We start from the raw sequence: 24623 nt of genomic DNA on the forward strand, positions 1-24623 counted from the left end.
ACTGGAAAATTGTAGTTGAGGCCTGTTAGCACCCAAAATAGTTAAGGTTACAAAACTTTTTAAATGATTAAAAACCCTCCTTTTAACCTAAATGTCCAGAACTTTCATCTCTTTGGGATTACCCAACCCCTGTTTGGTCTCTTCCTGAAGATGGTGTCCTCCTCACTCCCTGCCTGGTTCATTTTTTGTTTAGTTTTGCGCAGAACACCTTTGGCCATTTTGAACGAAGATGAGAGCAGCAAAATTTTTTTCTCCCACTTTAAATATCTCCTAAATAACAGTTTTTCAGGTTGGGGCTACAGCAAGAACAGCTGACGTTTCAAACTACCCTCAAATGGCCTTGGTTACATACATTTATGTTTGTGGTTCTGAGATTTGCCAAGGAGATTCTGTTCCATTCCACCTTCATTAATTGGTTGTGGGCTCTAAAGTTATGATGTATGGGAAAGACACGTCATTAATTGCTTTCCCAAGTTTAAATGGGCCCTCATAACTGATTTATACTGCATTTCAATCTGCGGTGCTTCAGATATACCTATTCATGGGAAGCATCTCACATCTGTGCTTTTTACTTAGAATTTTGAACTGTCCAATAGCATGTCATGTATGAAACATATTTGGAGTAATGAAATATTTTCCCCCATGTTTTAGGTTGGGCTAGAGAAAGTTGCAACAAAGGACACAAGATTAATTTACGTGACAACTGGAGTGCTCCTTCAGAAAATAGTTGGTGCCAAAAGCCTTGCAGAGTTTACACACATCTTCATAGATGAAGTAAGTTGAAGATAAAATTAACCTCAATTTGAAGGAAAAGCTCATGCTGCTTTTATCATTATTACTCTGATTTAAATAATTAAATTAAGTTGTGAAGAACCCTTTGACACATTTATGAAGAACCTTATATGATTGTTCTGGGAGTATCATGGCTAAGTTCTAGAATTTCTGACTTGATTCAGGTCCAGAGTGATCCTCTGCATAGGGAAGTTAAAGGCTTGAGGAAATGTTTTGAACTGAAATGTTTCTGAGGTGGCATCTAACTCTTCAGACTTCAGTCATTTGAAGAGATGTGGGAAATCTACTAGGAGAATTTCTGCTGAGGGGCTCTTTGCTAGCCAGGCATCTGTTTGCTGATGTGGAGGGGATTACCTTGTGATTGTCGTTGCCTTACACAAGGATCCGTGGTCTTCAAAGACCTCAGTACAGCACTAAAAGATGTATTGGAGAAAAAAATATGGCCCTCCTACGGCCAGGAGTACGAGCAAGAAAGAACCGTTAGACTTGCTTTGTAGTTCTCTGCATTTTATTAGATCTGGTAAAACAAGGTACCCTTTTTGTTCCTGGTTTATTCACTGATAAGAGTTTTCTCTATTGCTGTCCTGAAACAGTTTGAATAGATGCTTCCAGTCTACTCTCTCAAGAATGCCATTCATTATTTTGGGTCCTTTTTGTAATGTCCCTTTTTATCCTCCTCTATTCTAAGGTAAACAGACCTGAACACTTTTATACAGCCAAATGCAAGTTCCTGTGTCTAGAAACAAATAATGTAGGTCACATTTACAAGGTACAGGACTGATACTTTTGTTTGCTTTGCAGTGACACTGAAAATGACTTAGGGTCATTGTACATAATAGATTGAACAGGAACAGTCGGAGTGCGATGTTGTAGCCAAGAGGGTGAATATGATTCTTGAGTGTATAGGCAGGGGAATGTCAAGTAGGAATAGGGAGATGGTTTTAACTTATGTATACAACATAAGCAAGACTATTACTGGAATAATATCCAATGTTGATGTCCAGTTTTCAAAAAGGATGTTGTAAAAATGGAAAGCATTCAGAAAGGAATGATTTGAGGTCTGGAAAAAATGCCATTATAGTTAGAGACTTAAGGTGCATCCAGGAGAAGGTGTGATGGGGCCCTCATGCCTGGAGTGCCTCTTACTGGTCCAGTGCAGCTCTGCAATTACACATCAGCCTCAATTTCACTTAGTGAAAAGTCCAGTGAAGCTTATGTATGTTGAATAGAGCCCCTTCAGGGTTCTGGTTTTCTTAAACCAAAGGCAGAACATTATACAAATAGACCTACATTCCAGCATCTTTAGCTGGAGGGAGAAGGGACTAACTTAACCTTAGTCCATCTACTCCACCTATGTCCAAGTCCCTTACCAATAGTGCCTTCTTGACCTGGTACCCTTTTCAGGAGTCAGGGCCTGTTGTCGTTAGCTCAAGAAGGGTCTCTCCACTTGGGTCAAGGTCCCCACAGGAGTCAAATTGTGACAACCCTTCCTCAGAACGGTATATAATTCCTCTCATCGGGGGCTTGTGCTATTACTTGATGAAGTCCTTCCAGGTTTTGCTGAGATTTGGCATTCATAGTTCCTCCCTTTCTGAGCCTCTCCCACCTAGGAGTATTCTTCTTTTGTTTCCTTTCCCAGTGAGCTTCCTCATCAGCTTCCCCAAGGATCCCTCCACTTGCAGAGTTTCTCTTCCTGCATTTTGGAGACAGGACTTCTCCCCAGGAGCCTCTGTTCTCTCGCCAGACCCCTTTGGGGGTGGGGGTAGCTTTGTTTTATCATGCATGGGTGCTCCCTGCCTCCCAGTTACTCAGTGAGTTACTCAGTGACTTAACTAGTCCCAGGTGAACCTGTGTTGCCTCTTTCCCCCTTGTGGAGCCTGTCATTGGTAGGCAGAGCCCCTGACACCTTCAGAGGGCCATGTACATGACTAGATCACAGTGTGCAAGTACCTATGTGGGAAAGATTTCTGATAATAGATGGCTCTTTAATCTAGCAGAAAAAGGCATAATGAGATCCTGTGGTTGGAAGCTGAAGCTTGATAAACTGAGACGAGAAATAAGGTGCCTTTTTTTTAACAGAGTAATTAACTTTTGGAAAAGTTTGCCTAGGAATATGGTAAGTTTTTCATCAGTCAAAGTCTTTAAATCAAGACTGGATATCTTTGTAATATACATGCTGTAGTTCAAACTGAAGTTAATGAGTTTGATGCAGAAATATTTGGTTAGGTTCTATGTCCTCTGTTATGTGGGTGATCAGACTAATGTATAAACGGTCCCTTCTGACTTCAAAATTTATTAATCTCTTCAGTCTCTCTTCAGATGAGTCCTGTCTATGCCCCTCATCTTCTAGCTACTTATTTGAGTCTCCACTTTTAGTTCTACTGCATCCTTTGAGGTAGGATGACCAGAACAGAACACAGGATTCTCGGTGAGGGTGTACCACTGATTATATAATGGCAATTTTAATATCATTTTTCTATCCCATTCCTTATGCATCCTAAAATTTTGCTTGTTTTGTCTTTGCTGCTGTACTTTGAGGAACTGTCAGTAGTCTTTATTGAACTGTCAGTAGTGATGCCCAGATCTCTTTCCTCAGTTTATACAGTACTCTTTATATGTACTCTACCTCCAAGGGTAGTCTGATGCCAGCCCTTTTTGACTGTAATAATGCAGGTATTACTGTTTGACCTAGTGGCTAATGCTGATTATTAGCTATCTACGTTTATGCCTCAAAGTTAATTGTTTATAAAAATCTTTAACAGGAATTTTCAGATTGTCAAAACTGCTGTGCTGTGTTATAAGGCATGTTAACTTTGGTGATTTACAGGTGCTTAAAAAGACACACTTTCTACCACGGAAATCTTAGTCTAAATTAGAAAAATGTAGAATGTGACATTAACCAGTAAAAGAGGTTAGGAAAAGGAGGAATGGGGGTTAAAACAAATATACCTGAGTTACATTATATATTATTTCTTTTTCTAGGTACACGAACGTACTGAAGAAATGGATTTTCTGCTATTGGTAGTCCGTAAACTATTGCGTACAAATTCACGATTTGTGAAGGCAAGTTTGAATTGCTTTCCACTCTTCTTTTCTAGAATAACATTCTCAAGATCAGCTTTACTCGTTTGCATTCTGCACTGAGTATAGTTTTTGAACAGCTGATATGAAAATAGTGACTCACTTTGTTAAAATATTATAGAGTACCTCAGTCCTAGTAAATAAGTAGGCTAATGGGCATTCTTCTTTGACCAGTATAATGTATTCTGAGATTTTTTTCTTAATGTTAGGATGAATTAATTTCTAAAACGTGCTTAAGGCTACAGAAAATAGAAGATGAATATTTGACTGGAATGAAATATTGGATGTTGAGGGCAGTGCTTCCGCTTGGATAAATGTGATATTTTTAGACACACATGCATTTGTTATGCATATTTTCTTTAATGGAGCAAAATTCTTGAGGAAAATAGCAGAACTACAAATACTATATTACCGTATATGTACAAATCTGCTAATACAACATTATGGTTGAAATTTTCTGTGCACATACTAAGAAATAAATTTTAGTTTTCTCCTTTGTGCAAATGCAGTGTGTAAAGTCTTAGTGTGGAAATGTTCAACCAGGTCTCTGCTGTTTAAGTCTTACTTAAATTGCACGGTGGGCTGAGGTAATGAGACAGATCATAGGGTAATTTTGCCAGCCTAAAACATGTAAGTGCAGCTCACTGTTTGTTCTAGAAAATTTGGGTCCATGGTTGATGTATCAATGCTCCTAATGATTTTACAGCTCTGGCTCTATAGCTCCTGTGGTATGGTATGCCACTTAAGTAGTGTGGAGCTGCAGAGGCACTATAGTCGGAGAACATTTGTTACTAGTAAGTAGCAATCATATCTGTGTATGGTCTGGTCTTTATAAACGAAGAGATTTAATATCTAGAAGGGAAATAAAGATTAATTCTGAGTTATTATACTGGGAGGAGTTACAAACACCTAGTAGAACAGAGAAATATTGCGAAGGGGCCCTGGGAGATTAGAATTATAGGCTGAAAGTAACAATGAGACTCAGTTTGGAAAAATGCAAATTAAGACAGTTGGGAAAAATAATATAGGATAAGTTCAGCGAGAGTAGATGTCTCAAAAGTTCAAATGGTGAAGTAGGAATAATACAGGATGGCAAATCATGAGTTTGAAATGAGAGTTGGAAACAAAATCAGCTCAGTTTTGAGCTGCAGAGGCATCATGTCACAAAGCAGGAGATATAGTTACTCTGTATAGCTTTGGGAGACAGAAATTGCAATACTGCACTCACCATCAGCGTTATGCTAAAAGAAGGATATTGTCAAATTGAAAGGAGGTTGGGGAATTGCAGCAAACGTGTGTGTGTGAGAGAGAGAGAGAATATAGCTTGACTAAGCAACTAGTGGGGATGTGGGGAAACTAGTCTATGGCAGTGGTATACAGCCTTTGATCCAGGGTCATTTATGCCCTTCAGGGCAACTATTAAAAAGTTTGTTTGATCATGAAATAAAAATATACTCCTTGAGATGCACTCTGTGGGTTTTAAACAGAAGTGTATAAATCAACCTTGAGGCTAGAGAGCACCAGCTCCTCAACTGGCTGCCACTGCATTGCAACCCCAGAAAAATTGGTGATATGAGCTGGCAGCTCGCTGAGCAGCTGCCGTACCATTCCTGCTTCAGAGCTCCCAGGCTGGCCGCCTACTGCATCACAGTGGGAGGGGAATAGTTCTGTTACTCTGTTTCTGTTCTGGGCTACAGGAGCCCTCATAGTGAACTTGACTGATCCTGGCCAAGTGTAGGGGAGTATCTAGCAAAAGATGACTTCCATCCACTATAGTTGCTCAGGGCATCCCAGGAGAGGGAGGAAAAAGAAGCTGAGAACTAACAGCCATTTGCAGTTCCCTGATTCTCTGAGCTCACAGGTTGTTCCAACCTGAGCTAGCAAACTCATGCCATCTGTATGCCAGCTAAGGATAGCTACAGGAATGTGCATTCCAGTCACTCGTTTGGCTTACCCTCAATAAGCTTTGTCCTTCACGGGGAGGAATGTATCTCAGCTGATTATGCTGGCTGTATGCCTGTTGATGACTTCCATGCCAGGGAAATTGCCAGCAGGTGACTTGTGGGTGACTTCTGCATCTTTTGTGCTGCTAAGCAGAACAGGATAGAACATCTGACCCTAAGTATTGATTCCATGGCCCCTTGTCGTCTTGAAATACGTTCAAGCCTTAGTGTATGTCTTTACTAGCAATGTTAAAGCCCTGCTGCGGCAGCACTTTAACATGGCTGTGTAGTTGCAGTGTAAGCACTGGGAGAAAGCTCTCCCAGCACCATAAGAACAAACAAAAAAAACTCCACCCTCACGAGGGGAGTAGCTCCCAGCTAGTACCTTGTCTACCCTGCCACTTTACAGCACTGAAACTTGCACTGCTCAGGGAGGTGTTTTTGCACACCCCTGAGCAAGAAAGTTGCAGCACTTAAAGTGGCAGTGTAGACAAGGTTAGGCAGAAACAGTCCACAAATATTCTGAAGGGTGCAAAAACCAAGAGGAGAGGAATTTAGTGTGATACCAGTAAGGAGTAGAAATTGAGAGGAAACTTAGGCCTTCACTTAAAAAGTTGATCAAGCTGTGGTGCTCAGGGATGTGAAAAATCTACACCTCTGTGTGACATATTATGCCAGCATAATCCCCACCACTGTTGTTCAGGAAGGCAAAGTTTCTACAGGGACAGAAAACCCCGTGCCATCGCTGTTGTTTGCGCCTATGCTATGGAGTTACAGTGTCATAGCTATGCCAGTGTAGCACCCATAGTGTAGAACTTGGCCTTAAAATGATCTAGATATTTTAAAAAATATGTAAGGCAGATGTTAAACTAGGGTATAATTTTCCAAAGAGAGTGATAAGTCCCATCACTTGAGATGCTTAAAACTAGATATTGGTAAATGAATCATAGGGAGTAGTCTTGCCCTTCTGGGGCGGAAGTCTAGGTGACTTGTGTCCCTTGCATTTAAATTTCCCTTTGAATTCACAAAATATCTGCTATAAGCTTTTCTTCTGTTAAGAATTGTGTAGGAATCATAAGCTAAAGAAGAATTAAATATTCAGTTAGGTTTTCATTCATAGCAACAACTTTGTTTACTCTTTTGAATCTTAGTGTGACGTGATGTGGATTACTGCTAATATTTAACTAAATTATACAAATTCCTTTTAACAGGTAATCTTGATGTCTGCTACAATCAACTGTAAAGAATTTGCTGACTACTTTGTGGTTCCAATTCGTAACAAACTGAATCCAGCCTACGTGTTTGAGGTGGAAGGCAAGCCCTATGCCATTGAAGAATACTATCTTAATGATTTGAGGCACATTAGTCACATCAGGGTACAGTGAACAATATTCTGTTTCCTTTGGTGTAACAAGATACCATTTGGGATGGGCTCTTCAAAATAGGATGCCTTTACGTTCTAGATAAATTATTAAACTGGTTCTGAAAGTCTAGATACTAATTACAGTATTGCGGTGTTACAGGAATCTATACATTCTACCCAGCAACAGACTTTGCCAGTGAATTAATGCCTCCACCATTCAGGAAGCAGAATGAGAAGACCTGTGAATTAGCATGTAACCCCCTCTCCACCCACTTTTTGTTCTTTGCTTCCTGCATTCTGGGTGCATGCAATAGTGGGTACCTCAGTCCTTACGCTCCTCTAAATCTGCCGCCTTCTTCCCCTTACAGCACAAAAAAGGTGAAGGTTTTTGTTCAGCAGTGCACTTTTTCTCTAGAGGGTCTCCCTCAGTCTTATGTTATGCTCTGCCTCTGTAGTTACTATGGGTCTGAGCTTCACCACCACCCCTCCAGTCTGGTTTGCATCATAATGAAGGCACCTTTCATTTTTAGGAACATGTACCCACATTTCTCATAGCCTCAGCATCGTTGTGCTGGAGTCTTAGATGATTCTTTTGGACTTGCAGTCCCAGTAAACACTGCTATTCCACGCATCCTAGTCTGGTGTGACAACCAGACTGGGTAATTTGCATTCCCCAGTTTCCTGCCTCCCTCATCACTCCCACCTGCATCTATTTATCTTAGTTCATACTGCACCCATCAACTTAGTACCCAAACTCCTTCCACCTAAAATCAATAGCAATGGTGCAATTCCTAGTGGGGTTTCTGTAGTTTGTGTCTCCTATTTTGGGGGGTAAAAACTCTGGGCTTTTTTGGTTGGTTGATTTGTTTGTTAAAGGGTTTTTTTGGTGGGGTGGGAGAGAGAACATTTAGGTAGTTAGGGGTGTCAATTTGAGAGGGAACCTCTCTATTCCTTCCTTCCCCAGTTTGATTTCTTTAGGCAAGGAAAACTCTACAGGACTTTGGAGACTTTGGGCCTTCACTTCCATGTTTTCTAGTAAATGTGTCAGCATTTGAGATCTACAAAAGCTGACTCATTCATCTCCAGCAAGAAGGCCCAACCAACCAACCAGCTTCTGGAAGCAAGTTGATCCCAGATTTTTGAAAGAAGCTTTCAGAAACAATTTTGGCTTGTTTGGCGGGTGGCCCCATCACTCCTGGTTCTATGACCTCTGGAGCATCACCTTATACCGTGCTTTACTGCTGTCACAAAGTCTGGTTGTTTTCTGTAACCCAGAATTCTTGGGCTTGACTGCCTGATGTTCTGCAGAGATGGAATTTTAACTTAAGTTTCTTAGGAAGTTGCTAGGTGCCCAACCTGGAGTCAAACATACAATCAGTTTCAACTGAATACTCATTGATTAAGGCAACTTCACCTTCTGGGTGCTATAGAGAAGGAGATGAACAGTCATTCTCTCCTCCAGAATCACCTCAAGCTTGAAGTTGGGACTCAAGGTGAACTACCTGCAATGTATAAGAACATAGGAATTGCTGTATTTGGTCAGACCTGAGATTCATCTGGTCCAGTATCTTGTCTGACAGTGGCCAGTACCAGATGCTTTAGAGGAAAATGTAAGAACCCCACTGTAGGCAGATTTTTGGTAATTCCCCCACCTCCCCCACTTCCTTCCATATTAGTGTCTCATCCTAACCTCTGATAGGTAGAGATGGGTTTAAACCTTGAAGATTGAGGTTTAATATCCCTTACAAAATATTTGTTGTTACTACTGTGATAACTCTGGGTTTTCTTGATATCCATATAAATTTCCAATCCTCCTTTGAATGTTGCTAAATTGTTGGCCTCAGTGACTTCCTGTGGCAATGAGTTGCAGAATCCAATGGCACATTGCGTGAAAAATTATTTCGTTTTATCAGTCTTGTGCTCTCCATGACATCACCAGCCTGTTAGCCACTCAAGCACTCTCTTCTGAGGTATGCCAGCCTTACTTTGCTTTGCAGATTAACAGTAGGTGCACCCTAGTCTCCAAGTATCTCTGAAGCATTCAGCCCCTTATCCACTGAACACAATCAGTGTCCATGCCAGATTGTATGACTGAACTCATGATCAGCACCTTGCTTAATGTCTCAGCATTTAGATATATTTATAGTGAAAACAAGAATAAGTTTATCATCAGAGATTCAAGGTTCAAGTGATTAGTGAGTAAAAATATTGGAAACCAATGGTTACATATAAAATAAAGTCATAACAGTCATGCTTTCTAGAGACTAAACTTAAATAAGTTTCTCACCCCCTAAGTCCTCTGGAGTGTTTCAATCAAGGTTGGCTGAGATCCCATTTTCATGAATGTGAGCACTCTGCTCATTTATTTCTAAGTGTGGGATAAGAGGGTGTCTTCTTTGCCTTCTACTTATATGTCCAAAGCTCACTGTTTCTACTTAGAAATTATAACTACCCATCCTTGTTTTTCCTGTGTGCTGGTTCCCTGTTGACTTAACATCTTTTTGATATCTTTGTGTGTAAATGGGCGTCCGTTGTGTTAGCTTCTGACAGAAAACCTATTTTTCATCTCTGCTGATGACTCACGCCTTGATGCAAACTCTTAAGAACAAATTTTCAGTATGAGTCCATAAAGCCTCACATGCTATCCGTACATAACCTCTCACAATATCAATGGCCATTGTGACCCCAGCTTTCGTTTCAGACCTCACATGACATTCTTTGATGAACCAGAATATACCTATCGGAATGAGCGATTTCAGAAACCCCCTTGCCAGCTGGTATTAAGGGGTTCTCAAATCATAGTTCTTGAGTTTGAGAGGGGGAGAGAGAGAGAACAGACACTCTCAGTGTACCTTCTCTCCTTTTATCATGTTCTCTCTTATTAGTCTCCTTTGTAAGGTAAGAACTCTCTAGATTTTGAATCTCTCAGTGAGTTTTCCCTTGCGCTTGGTCATTCTCGTTGTTCTGTTCTGATCGCCCTTCCCCAAACCCCGCTGTAATTCTGTAATATCCTTTTTGAGGAGAGGTGCTAGTACTGTACACAGTATTTCAAATGTGGCTGAACTATTGATTCATATAAAAGGCATAATTTATCCATATTGTTCAGTATTCTGTTCCTTAGCATCTTGTGTACCTGTGGCAGGGTGGATTAATTTTAAATCAGTGATTTAAATCACCAAGTGGAAATGTCATTGATTTTAATCAACTTTTCCATTTGTACTTCAGTTATTCTCTAAAGAAAGGTATATTCTCATTGGTTGATAACCATTAAAGCATGTTGATTTACAACTAAAAAGAGTTTTTACATTAGATTGGTACATCTTTGTGCTGCCTAGGTGGGTTCACTATAACTATATACATTTATTTAAGCAATTATATAGCATAACTTTCAGATTCTTATTAATTGTAGATTTTTAGTATGTTTAGAAAATGGGGAATGATATTGCTTATTAGATAATTAGCTCATGACTTGTCAAGCTGCATTAGGATGGTAACTAAAATTTAATTAAAAACACAAAACATATAGCATTTTATTTTTATTAAACAAAACAAACCCTTAATACAGTACATGACCTACTGTGCCATATTTAGAAAGCTTGACCTCAAAAGTTAGATGTTTTTCTCCTGATTCTTTCTTTATATAGAAAAGCAGCCTTTAACTCAAAGGTTTTGAGAGATGGCCAAGGAGTCATCCTATTTATATTTATTTAAATATCAATTTTAAGAGATTATAATAAATTTTAGGACTTAACATATTTTGTATTAAATTCAGATTTAATTTCAAACAGGTTTATTTTTAAATGGAAAATTTTTTGTAATTTAAATAAAATAATTTTTCAAAAAAATCCTCAATTTTTATCCACCATTAACTGTGGCAAAAATCAGACAGTGAGCAGAGGTCTTCATTGAGCTGTTACAATGGTGCCACAGTTGATACAGGTGTACAAGTATCTTAAATTTTTCCCTGCAGTGTGCATTACTTCGCATTTATCGACACTGAATTTCATTTGCCACCATGTTGCCCATTCACCTGCCTTTGTTAGGTGTGTTTGTCGTTTCTCAATCCTTTCTGGTCCTGACTAACCCTAATAACTTTGTCAGATGGAATTTTTACTACTTCACTACTCATTCCCTCTTTCAGATAATTAACAGATTGACACAGGAACCAGTGTGGAATCTTGCAGCACCCACTGTTAATCTTTTGACAGGATGAAAATTGACTGTTTAATCCTACCCTTTTGCTTTCTGTCCCCTGTTGAGTTTTTGATTCATGACAAAACTTTGCGTCTCACCCAGTTGAATAACTAGCTTTGGGTAGTCTCTTCTGTGGAATTTTTTGAAAAGTCTTTCGGGAGTCTGAATAAGTTGTTAATCAGTTCTCCTTTATCCGCTACTTTATTGACATTGTTCAAAAAATTCTAAGATTAGTGAAATGTCATTTCCTTTGTGGAAACTGCTGGTTTGGACCATATCACTCACATCATGACCTAAAATATTTTGTTCTTTGCTTAAATTATCATTTTAACCAGTTTGCCAGGTACAGGTGTACAATTCCTCAGAATGGTCCTAGAGACCCCTTAAAATGTTGGGACTACTGTACGTTTGCTGCCATCCAGTCCTTTAGAACAGAGGCTTAATTTACATGTTATTGTAATAAGAGCATATTATTATCAGCTCGCCTCTGTTACGTATACTCCTTCAGAACCCTTAAATGTGTATACTATCTGAGCCTGGGGATGTACTGATTTGTAAATTATCAGTTTGCTGTGCCACCTCTTCTTCTGGTGCCTCCAATCTCTGATGGTATCTCTTCTTTTGTTACCAGAAAAGAGCAGGTTCAGGATAGTGTCTCCTCAGCATCCTTGGCGGTAAAGACTGTTGCAAAGAAATCCCGTAGCTTTTCAACAATGACCTTATTTTTCTTCTTCTCTCCATTTTTAAACTCTGGTTATCTAACAGACCTATTGATCCTTTCACAGACTTTCTGCTTCTGATGTACTCTTCTATTTTTACATCGTTAGCTATTTGCTGTTAAATTTTGAGTCTTTTAATTTCCTTATTGCCTGCTGTACCCCAACTCAGGGAAGGGACATTGGTTGCCAGGCAGGTGAAGAGACTATTTTACTCCCTTCTGAAAAGAAAAGGACACAGACCTTTGACTTTTCAGTTGAGTGTTGTTAGTTTTGAAAGTGCCTATAGATCTCCCTCTCAAATCCATCGAAGTATTCCTGAAATTGTTTTCTATCACAGTGACGTACTTAGTTGCCATCAACTGCTCTTCCAAGATACAGAGAATTGAGTTTCTTACCCTGCACCTCTGGTGCATTCAGCCTTTTTTTTTTTTTTTTTTTGCCTTCCTTACTGTCCTGTGCTTCATCTTTCTGTAGCTTTTGTTTGGCTAAAGTTTCAGAAATGGTAAATAGTTCATTTTGAGAGCTGTAGTGAAAGCACAGCCAACAATAAAATCACTATTATCTCATGAGAATGTTGTGTGTTCAAAATGATGGAACCTCATCCTTGCATCGTAAGCATTGCTTCCCTTTCGGCTTAAAGGATTAAGAGGTGCCTCTTGTGTTTGTGAAGTGACTTGGTGATCATCACGTATTTATATCTGCCACTAGCAGCTGGTCATGTCTCTGGCTAGTTGGTTCTGCAAGCTCCACTGTAGGTAAATCCTTCTGTAGTAATTCTGCATTCTCTATGTCCTGCCTGTAATGGTTGTTGCTGAATGGGATGGGAAAAGGAAGGAAGATTACTTACTGATCTTGTTTGTTGTAATAGTTTCTTCTTTCATCTTTCTTGTCTCCCATCAGAGATTGTTGCTTGAAATATTTTCTTCTAAGTTTTTATCTATTTTCCTGCTTTGGAAGCTGAGAAAATGGGTGGACTAGGGTTTATGTACCACCTATGATGGATTTTTTTGCTTCCTGCTTTCTAATTGGTGGAGTCGTCATGCTGTCTCCAAAGCATTTTGCTGGGCAGGATGTGAGAAGAGAAGACTAATGAAAACAAGTACCTGAGAGTAATCGCATCATTTGAAAGACAGATCGTTTTTTACAGTATGCTCGGAATAAAGATGACTTAATTGTCACACTCACCGCCATCTGGGTTTGAATGAGCATAGTTGCAATGAGACACAATTTGAAACTAATCCATATTAGATGTGCAAGAGTAACTTTTCCTTCTATGTATTGCTGCCACAGTGAACAAAACAATATATTCTAGTAAAAGCAATTATGGCAAGTTAACTAGAAGCTCAATGCTATATTATGCCATGGCTTCTGTTAGTCTGCAGAAGAGAAGAATGAGGGGGGATTTGATAGCTGCCTTCAACAACCTGAGAGGTAGTTCCAGGGAGGATGGTTCTAGACTATTCTCAGTGGTGGAAGAGGACAGGACAAGGAGTAATGGTCTCAAGTTGCAGGGGGGGAGGTTTAGGTTGGATATTAGGAAAAACTTTTTCACTAGGAGGGTGGTGAAACACTGGAATGTGTTGCCTAGGGAGGTGGTGGAATCTCCTTCCTTAGAAGTTTTTAAGGTCAGGCTTGACAAAGCCCTGGCTGGGATGATTTAATTGGGTATAGGTCCTGCTTTTGAGCAGGGGGTTGGACTAGATGACCTCCTGAGGTCCCTTCCAACCCTGATATTCTATGATTCTATGATTCCGTATCTTGTAAGAGGATATGAGACATCCACATTTACAGATAATTCCTTACTTTGGATCAGATTGTGGCCCATCCTGCATGCACGTACCATGGATAGCAGCAAAGAAGGGAGAGCAAGCCTCATGGAGCCCTGTGTCACCAACTCCAGGCATGCAGGGAAGAGGAGGGTGGTGGGCAAGAGTCTTGGCTTCCACTCCTGACATGCTGGCCCACACAGCGATGGTGGTTCACAAGGCTGGTGGAGAGTACTTTCCACCTAGAGCAGGGAGAGACTGGAAGTCTGCTGCTGAGGCTGCATAGCACTTTATTCACAGCATTTGTGACAAAACCACAACTGACCCATTTCAGAATTTTCTGTGTACTGAACACATTTGTAATTTGATCTAGAGCAGTTCTTGCTTTCAATGGGGTTTTAGAAGGAAGACTGATCTGAGGTCATTTTAGACATGTAACTATATGGAGTACCTATATGAAATGAACCTACTCACATAGAACAGCAAATTTGCTGAGAAAGGACTTAGGCTGTATAAGCTTTAATTTAGATGGAGTCCCCTTGTTGTTTGGCTGTCTCATTAAATATTCATGAAGAGTATGTGTTTAGGCATTAGCATGAATGGCCCCTAAAAATGTGCAGTAATATACTAGAGTATAAAGGTTTCAGAGTAGCAGCCGTGTTAGTCTGTATCCGCAAAAAGAAAAGGAGGACTTGTGGCACCTTAGAGACTAACCAATTTATTTGAGCATAAGAAGTGAGCTGTAGCTCATGAAACCTTTCGTGAGCTACAGCTCATTTCATCGGATGCATGCAGTGGCAAATACAGTAGGGAGATTTTATATACACAGAGAACATGAAACAATGGGTGTTACCATATACACTGTAACAAGCGTGATCAAGTAAGGTGAGCTATTACGAGCAGGAGAGCGGGGGGTGGGGATGGGTGGAAACCTTTTGTAGTGATAATCAAGGTGGGCCATTTCCAGCAGTTGACAAGAACGCGTGAGGAACAGTGGGGTGGGGGGGAAATAAACATGGGGAAATAGTTTTACTTTATGTAATGACACATCCACTCCCAGTCTTTATTCAAGCCTAAGTTAATTGTATCCAGTGTGCAAATTAATTCCAATTCAGCAGTTTCTGGTTGGAGTCTGTTTTTGAAGTTTTTTTGTTAAAGAATTGCCACTTTTAGGTCTGTAATCAAGTGACCAAAGAGATTGAAGTATTTTCCAACTAGTTTTTGAATGTTATAATGCTTGCCCTCTGATTTGTGTCCATTTATTTTTTTACGTAGAGACTGTCCAGTTTGGCCAATGTACATGGCAGAGGGGCATTGCTGGCACACAATGGCATACATTACATTGGTAGATGTGCAGGTGAATGAGCCTCTGATAGTGTGGCTGATGTGATTAGGCCCCATGATGGTGTCCCCTGAATAGATATGTGGACACAGTTGGCAACGGGCTTTGTTGCAAGGATAGGTTCCTGGGTTAGTGGTTCTGTTGGGTGGTTGCTGGTGAGTATTTGCTTCAGGTTGGGGGGCTGTCTGTAAGCAAGGACTGGCCTGTCTCCCAAGATCTGTGAGGGTGATGGGTCATCCTTTAGGATAGGTTGTAGATCCTTGATGATGCATTGGAGAGGTTTTAGTTGGGGGCTGAAGGTGATGGCTAGTGGCGTTCTGTTGTTTTGTTTGTTGGGCCTGTCCTGTAGTAGGTGACTTCTGGGTACTCTTCTGGCTTTGTCAATCTGTTTCTTCTCTTCAGCAGGTGGGTATTGTAGTGGTAAGAACACTTGATAGAGATCTTGTAGGTGTTTGCCTCTGTCTGAGGGGTTGGAGCTAATGCAGTTGTATCGAAGAGCTTGGCTGTAGACAATGGATCGTGTGGTTTGGTCTGGATGAAAGCTGGAGGCATGCAGGTAAGCATAGCTGTCAGTAGGTTTCTGGTATAGGGTGGTGTTTATGACCATTGCTTAGCACCGTAGTATCCAGGAAGTGGATCTCTTGTGTGGACTGGTCCAGGCTGAGGTTGATGGTGGGATGGAAATTGTTGAAATCATGGTGGAATTCCTCAAGGGTTTCTTTTCCATGAGTCCAGATGATGAAGATGTCATTGATGTAGCGCAAGTAGAGTAGGGGCATTCGGGGATGAGAGCTGAGTTCTAAGTCAACCATAAAAATGTTGGCATACTGTGGAGCCATGCGGGTACCCATAGCAGTGCCGCTGAGTTGAAGGTATACATTGTCCCCAAATGTGAAATAGTTATGGGTGAGGACAAAGTTACAAAGTTCAGCCACCAGGTTTGCTGTGACATTATTGGGGATACTATTCCTGACGGCTTGTAGTCCATCTTTTTGTGGAATGTTGGTGTAGAGGGCTTCTACAGCCATAGTGGTTAGGATGGTGTTTTCAGGAAGATCACCGATGGACATTGATAGTACATGAGTGAATTATATACAGATAACTGAACCTCCTTTCTAAAATGTGGGCTCAGATACTAGAACAGCCATAAATGTATCTATTCAGGAAATAGAGGCTTTTTATTTCAAATTTATAACTCCTTAAAGAGGTATTGAAGCCACGAAGATTCAACTGGCAGCTTAATAAAAAGTAACATTCATTTGACACTCCCCTCCCCCTCCCCCAGCAATATTAATTTATGGCAAGATCTGTTGATTTGTAACAGATTTTTATTCTGGGGAAGGTGGTTTTTTGCTGCTTTATGGTCTTGCACAGATCCCATAATGTAACTTGGGAAATGACAGGTTAATTATTCGTACAGATCTTATCCAAGCAGATCTGTGGTGTGTGGTGTTTTTTTTTTTTTTTTTAAAAAGAAGGGATTGTAGTGCAAGAGGAAAAATCTGAATAGAATTTACCAAAATTTTTGCCTCCTGATTATTTAAAGGAGTTTCAATAGTTCTCAAGTGATGCAAATTGGGTTGTGTCAAGCAAAGGGTGAGGGCTTTATTATGTTGTTGTGACATCAGAGTTTAAGGCCAGATTATTTAGTCTGACCTCATGTACATCAGAGGCCACCAATACCACCCAGCACCCAAATGCTAAACCAACAACTGAAATTAGACCAAAGCATTACAGCCCTCAGGAGATTAAAGTATAATGTACTACATGCAGAGAATAGAAGGGAAGGTAGTACACCAGTGCCTCAGGCTCCTGAATTAATAAGAAATTGATTGAGATGTACCCAGATGAGCTAAGCAAGTGACTGTGCTTCATTCAGCAGAAGGTGGAGAAACCCCAAGGTCATTGCTAATCTGCCCTGGGGGAAATATGCCTTTCTGACTTCACCATGGTGGTCAGACCCTGAGCATCTGAGCAAGAAGCAGGCAGCCAGCCAGCCAAACACCTGAGAGAGAGAATGCTCTGTACCACCTCAGAATCCTGGCCCACCACATCCAGTGTCCCCCTTATAGCTGTGGACATCTCTGATGCTTCAGAGGAAGGAGATAAATAAACCCCAACCCAGAATGCATTGGGGAAGGGGGGAATTCCTTTCCTGATCCCTGCAGGTAACTTGGTGAAACTCTGAAGCATGAGCTTTTAGGAACATAAGACATGAACTGGAAGAGACCCCCAGGTGCTGAGCCCTGCCCCCACTACCAGAAGCAACTTCATTATACAGTCCCACTCATTCTCAAGCTCCGTTAAAAAGGGATTAAGTTGTTTGTCCCCACAATGCCTATTGGGAGTCTGTTTCAGAACTTCACTACTCTGATGGTTAGAAACCTTATTCTGATTTCCAGCCTAAATTTACTCATGACCAGTTTATACCCATTTGTTCATGTGCCAGCATTGTCCTTGAGCTTAAATTACTCTTCACCCATGCCCGGTATTTATCCCTGATGTATTTAGAGAGAGCAATCCTATCGCTTCTTAGCCTTTGTTTTGCTAGGCTAAATAAGCCAAGATTTTAGTCTCCTCTCATGAGATAGGCTCTCTATTCCTCTGGTCATCCTAGTAGATCTTCTGTGTCCTAGTTCCAGTTTGATTTCATCTTTTTTGAACATGGGTGACCACAATTGTACACAGTATTCCGGATGAGGTCTAACCAGTGCCTTGTACCATGGAATTAATACTCTATCTCTACTGGAAATGTCTTATTTAATACATCTTAGAATTGCATTTGCCTTTTTCGCAGCCACCTCACATTGGTGGCTCATAGTCATCTTGTGATCAACCAACAAATCAGGTCTCTTTCTTCCTCTGTCACTTTAAACTGATGAACCCTCCAGCTTATAGCAGAAAAGGTGTTGATATGGGAGGAGGATAATTAACCATACAAATTTATTAAACATTTCTGATAAGCAGAATCAAGTGCCACAAACCTTAGTAGTCACTTGTCCTTCCATATCCATCTGCAGCCCAGTGTGTGTTTTTTCTAACCTGTTGCATCATTCATAATTAGATTTTAAGTTCCTACAGGCATGGTACATCTCATTTGCTTTGGAATGGTGTTAGCACACATCGTCGCCATCATCACAAATCCCGAAGGGATGTAGTCGCCTTGCAGATCAAGTGCCAGCCAGATCAATCTGTAGCAAGGTCCTTAAGGTGGTCTGGCTGGTGGTTCCGTTTATGTCCATCTTTGGCAATCTTATTACGCCACTGAAGTTTTTGGTGGCAATGCGATCACCAGCCATGTAGTGGCATTCCTTGAGAAACACTTTATATTGTATTCACCTTCCTATTAATGTCCATTCCCACAAAGCCTATGAAACTGAACCAGTTCTGATGGAGGCAGTTGCTGGGTTCAGCTGTGAACATTCTCCATTACTGATTTTGTCCTGCTACTTAATATAGAGCAATTGAGTCGAAAACATCCACTTGGTGTTCTTCTGCTTTCCTCATCACCTGTTTCACTAGTATACCAAGTTGGTATAATTCTTATTTTGTAGATCCACAGGTTCATAGCAAGCTAGATGTCATTACACCTCCGTGGAGGCCACTGAAGGGCCTGAAACATGGCAGCATCCACTGCTGTACAAGTGCCCACACCTTTTGAGCATCCTTAAGCCTTGCCTATGGCACCTAAAAGGTATTTGGCAGTTGCCACTTGCTCAGTATCCTGTTCAAAGAAGTGCAACCAGCTCGGTATTAAATCTGAAGTTGAAGGTTGCTTGATGGTAATGGCTTGGGACTTAGTTTTATCTTGATTACTAAACAGACCATTGCACTGTGCTTCTTGCCTGTCCAGATCAGCCATCAATATCAGTGATTCACCAAACCGAGCCAACAAGACAATGTTATTGGCATATGCAAGATCTTAAAGCAGAGTGTGGTCAGCTCAGCGCCACCAACAACTGCATCCTCAAACTTACCCATCAGCTACAGTGCTCATATTGAACAACTATGGTGACAAAACACAGCCTTCTTGAGCTCATTTGGAAATAGGAAACCATGCTATGGATCAGCTATTGAATGGAACACAGCTGACCTCTTTTGTCAATGATACTGTCTTCTCAGGGACACTGTGTCACCTCATCAGACCCTGGAACTTGCTCAATGCACTGAATCAAAGGCCTGATGGAACTCTCTAAAAGTGCTTTGTGAGGTTTATTTAATTAATCCATCTTCTCAAAAAGCTGTCTTAAGGTAAAGATCTGTGAAATGAGATCTAAAGCTGCAGTGAATATCCCAGTCTTTGCCATGAAGTGCATCATTGATTTGAGACATTAACACAAAAGCCAAGAGCTTCTCTGGGACTGACAAAAGCTTAGTACCTCTGTAGTTGCTACATTTGGGCTTATCAGCCTTTTCAAACAGAGGCAGAATAACAAATTCCTTCCAGTCGTTGAGGATTATATTTGTGGCCCAGATGGCTTGGAAGAATCGATGTAGCAATGGTAGAACAATACTGTCACCTTTGTTAATCAGCTTAGGGGTAAAGTTACAAACCCCTGGTGCCTTCACAGACTTCAGTTTATGGAGTGCGATCCACTTGGTTGAAGGAAGGTATCTGCTGGAACTTCCTGCCCCATTTCAAATGGAAGAGGGACTGCAAGTAACAGACAATTGAGGAGTGTTTTTTGAAATGATCTTCCCATCTGTGCAACTGATCTTGTAGACTCTGGCTGATGCTGCCATCCCAATTCTTTACTGGACAAGCTGGTGCTGTCTCTGCTCGCAAACACGTCAGCATTGAATAAGGGCTGCAGAGATTGTGCCTGGTGGCAGCATATTCTAAACTGGCTTCTTGAGTCGACCCCCAGGATTCCATATCTTTTCTTACACAATGACTTGATGACATTCCAAAGTCTAATCCATTTGGCCTTTGCTTTTTGCTCTTGACAAACGTGTCTTTAAACACTTGAATTGTAGCCTTGCTTCTTTTCTTATCCCAAACTGCAATGGGTGTCTCTGTCCTCCTTGATCCATATATATTTGAAGAGCTGTGGCTCAGGACTGAGCTGGCAGCAGTCAGCACTTATGACTTCAATTACAGTAATGCTGTTCCTCATCAGATGACAGAGGAAGTGAGGCTTAAGTCTCTAATGCTTCGGCAGTTTTAAGCCGTTCAAATGGAAAGCTGTCTGAGAGCTCAGCTCTAATAAGAGCTTTTGATTGAATTGGACTAATTAGCTGGCTGTCATAGAAGTGGAAGGCGCACTTTTGTCAGCAGAAGCTGATGTTTGGTGTCAAGTTCAGCACCTCTGCAAACTCAGACATCCATGACTATTGACTGCCAGTAATTTGTTAACAAGGACATGATCAATAACAATCCTAGTGAAGCCCTCTGGGCTGTACCAGGTCTGCCTGTGAATCTTTGAGTGACAGAAAAGCGATGATATTGGACACACATTGAGATTATTCTGAGTGCTGCATTGTGATACAAGGCTTTGTTGAAACATTTGTAAGGAAACTTATACTTGAGTGTCCTGTTTAATGTGATTGCATTAATTTATAGTGGCATGGTGTGAGATGAGAATAGAAAACATAAGTTAACAAGCTATTTGGGATAAAATGGAAAACCTGTTTCTGGACCTCAGTACAGTGATGGCCTAGACCGGGGTGGCCAAACTTACTGACCCTCTGAGCCACATATGGCAGTCTTCAGAAGTTCGAGAGCTGGGGTGTGCATGCTGGAGTTTGGGGTTTCTGCCCTGGGGGAGGCACCTGCCAGGGCTCAGGGCTGAAGCCCCACTCCTACAGAAGCCCCTACCCCCGACCCTGCTGCAAGGCAGGGGTCCCAAGCCCCTCCCCCCACCCCCAAGTCTGGTAGGTAGAGAATGGAGGGGGTACGTGGAGAGCTCTGCGAGCTGCACTTTAACTGTACAAGAGCCACATGCGGCTCGCGAGCCATAGTTTGGCCACCCCTGGGTTGGACCTTACTACAGGCATAGCCATTCTAAAAATAACTAGGATGTGGAAACTGTCAACCAGACTTGATTAACTGAAGCTATTCATATAATGCCCATCGAGTGACACACACTGCAGAAAATTGACGAATTAATAAAACTATAATATATCTGTTTCGTTACAGTTTCTACCATATCAAAGGATAAAGCCTATAGAAAAAAGAAAGGACCAGACAGTTTGTAAGAGAGTTAAAAGAAAGATTTAATTGACTAAATTAGTCAGATGTTTTTCTCCTGAGCATAGTGACTACCAAAGAAACTAATAGATTCCTGCAGCCATCAAAGTTCCAATGCATCAGAAAAAGCCTGCAAGAAATGTATTATAACAATGTCCTGTCAGCATTCATATATTTAGCAGTGACATGTTGGCTCAGATGGACAGCATGGAAGAGATTATGTAATTTCTGATGTCTTTGAAAGATTCTTGATGATAGGTGGCAACAAAAAGATAACTGGGAAGTTCACAGAGAAGTCTGTCTATCAAGTTGCATTTATCAAAATTGTGGCAATTTATAGGTCAGTTACTACACATTTCAATCCAAAGATCGTGAACAGGGGGCAGCTACTTAAGATAGATAATTTTTTTTAAAGCATTTTGATTACTCCCCATATCGCACATGGCCTTTCATCTTTAATTCTCCCGACTTTGTTTATTTCTTACTGTTCTGCTCTTTTTTCCTCTTGGCTACAGCCATTCTTTGCTTAGTAGGGAGGAACAAACATAATGGTACAGGCAGTTGTATTTGTACCTTAGGGCTACTCAAAAGCACACACAAAACCTCTTGGTTTTTATACGAGCAAGATTAAAATAGGAAAGGAATTGTGAAGTTGTAGTTAACTGGCCTCATTGCACAGCTTTTTGAGAAATACAGGCTTGGAAATTACCTTTAGGTTATAGGTGGCAATGTTTATTAAGAGGGTGGGCAAAGGAAAGGCTTATGGAGAGAAGAGAACTGGAAGCTTTGATAGACAAATAAAAATGCAAGTGTATGTTTTGAGACATCAACATGATGTACTGTAACATTAGTACTGCCATACCACAACAGAAGTCCATCTATTACATTATTGTACTTCTGACAGTGACAAGTACCAGATACTAAAGAGAAGTTGCCAGTTGCTCTTGAAAATCCCATCCATAGGTGCCTAAATTTGGAGTTAGGAGCCTTAGGCTCCTGTTTTTGCAAATTTTGGTCTGAGTGTATAAAATGTGCAGTAATTTTCTTAATGGATTGAAAGCCTAAATAACATTAAAGCAATTCTCTTTTGAAGTTACACAATTTATGATTTTAATAAATACAACTTTAGCTCCTGATGCTACACTTCACGTTAGTCCTATGAGTAACTTCATTTATCAGCACAGCACTTATAATTTAATTCATTATAAGTTTTAATCTGAAATTGCAGTAACATAAATCTTCAAATTAATTTTACAAAGCCTCAACTTGATTTAAAATCAATAATTTAAAAAAATAGGATGACTTAAATCACATCCTTGATTTAAATCAGTCCACATTGGTTTCCTAAAACCCCCATCTGTTACTTGTTTGCGTATGCCCTGAAATATGAGGCTTTATATTTCTTTGTTTTAAAAAAAAAAAACCAACCTCTAATGTAACAGTGGCTGTTCCTATTATCTGGATAAATGTCTAATCCTTTTTTGAATCCAGTTAAGCTCATTGTTTGAATGATACTTTGACAATGAGTTCCACAGATTGGTGTGTGTGTGTGTGTGTGTGTGTGTGTGTTTTAAAAAATGATATATACATATACTTATTTCCTTTAATCAAATTCTGTGTAAACATCTTTTCAAATTCATTAAATGTTCCCTTGTTCTTGTATCCTGGGAGGGTGAATAAGCGGGCCCAGTTGACCATCTTTATATTGTTCAGTATTTTGAGTACCTCTATCCTGTCCCTGCTTATAATAGCTCTTATGCTTTGGATAGGTGTATGCTCTTGGATCTGATGTATACATCATCTTCTTCTATCACTTTTCTTCTGGAGGAGAAAGGGAAGTCACTTCTTCATAATATGTGCTTGTGTTTCCCAGTTGTGAGAGGTCATACAGAGGTGATGCTGGTCATTCATGACTGTAGGAAAGCATAAGTCATGATTTAGTTTAATTTCCTGAGGGAAGTATTTTTCCATTCTGTTGGCATGTTCAAGTATTTTATAAATTTGTTAGCTGTTTACTGTGTATTTAACTGGACTGTTATTTTATTGATCATATGTGCTTGCATATCAGCTTCAGGAGATTGATAAACTGCAGGGTGTGATGGGGAAAAAGAAGAAAGGAATTGATGTAAGCACAAACTTCTAAAGGTTAACTTACAGCCCTCCTGGAACATTTGGAATATTAATATATTCAAGATGCTGAATTACAGTTCCATTCTTATGTATAGTAACAGTCTCTCCAAAGTTTGACTCTGCAAGGACTTTTGTTCCTGGGTATTAGGTCATTGGTACTAGGCCAGTGGAACTCCTTCTGCTCGCAAAGATTTTTTTACCTTAGATGGCAGTGGGCAATAAATAAGCCAGTGCCTGTGCAGAGCATAAACACTACTGCGACATTCTGTACCTCATGGGAACACCCGACACCCCCATATTCATCCTTATAATATGATTGTGTGGTATCTAATGCAAAGTTTGTCATGTTGGGTATCTTTGGAAGGCTCATGATGTACTGAGCATTGTTGTTATGGTAAAGTTATAGGCTGTAATTTCATGTCTACAGTTATGAGGCTGAAAATGTGTCCTCATGGCTTAAAGCAAGCCCAGGCAAAAACTTTTCAAGAGCAGAGGGGCAGTTCACACCTCATCAGGGCATGTATGGAACAAACCCAGCCAAGCCTCGCAGGAACAAAGGACACTCGCTTAGGCAACAACGAAGGATCTGTTGGACTCTCGAATGAGTCACCCCCCTTCCTTTGGTCAGTTTGGGACTGTGATGAGGTAATGCTCACCTGACTCTGAAGGGGGGAGGCAAAGCCAAGAGGGAAGAAAGAACATGATAAAAGGGAGGGACACTTGCCATGCTCTTCTTCTCTTCCACCTCCATTTACAGAGGTCACCACGCAGTGACTGAAGTGCTGATCAAAGGGGAGAGCCTGGCTGAAGGGCAACCAGCCAGCCTGTGGTGAGAAACATCTAAGTTTTGTAAGGGTACTGAAAGTGTTAAGATCAGCTTAGAATGCGTTTTGCTTTTATTTCATTTGACTATATCCAACTTATCGTGCTTTGACTTATAATCACTTAAAATCTATCTTTGTAGTTCATAAATCTGTTTGTTTATTGTACCTTAGCAGTGTGTTTGATTTGAAGCATGTCGGAGACTCCCCTTGGGATAACAAGCCTGGTGCATATCAATTTCTTTGTTAAACTGATTAATTCATATAAGCTTGCAGTGTCCA

The 24623-nt window shown here is 40.6% G+C and overlaps 1 protein-coding gene across 1 annotated transcript in view; it reads left to right on the forward strand.

Annotated features, from left to right (window-relative positions):
* TDRD9 (tudor domain containing 9) overlaps nucleotides 1-24623 on the forward strand; it is a 151152-nt gene that overhangs the window by 39806 nt on the left and 86723 nt on the right. The window contains exons 5-7 of the mRNA XM_073349793.1: nucleotides 652-774; nucleotides 3775-3855; nucleotides 7028-7192. Coding sequence (XP_073205894.1) covers nucleotides 652-774; nucleotides 3775-3855; nucleotides 7028-7192 — 369 coding nt within the window. The remainder of the gene's footprint in view (nucleotides 1-651; nucleotides 775-3774; nucleotides 3856-7027; nucleotides 7193-24623) is intronic.

Source organism: Lepidochelys kempii, chromosome 6 (assembly GCF_965140265.1).
Source record: "Lepidochelys kempii isolate rLepKem1 chromosome 6, rLepKem1.hap2, whole genome shotgun sequence".
NCBI lineage: Eukaryota > Metazoa > Chordata > Testudines > Cheloniidae > Lepidochelys > Lepidochelys kempii.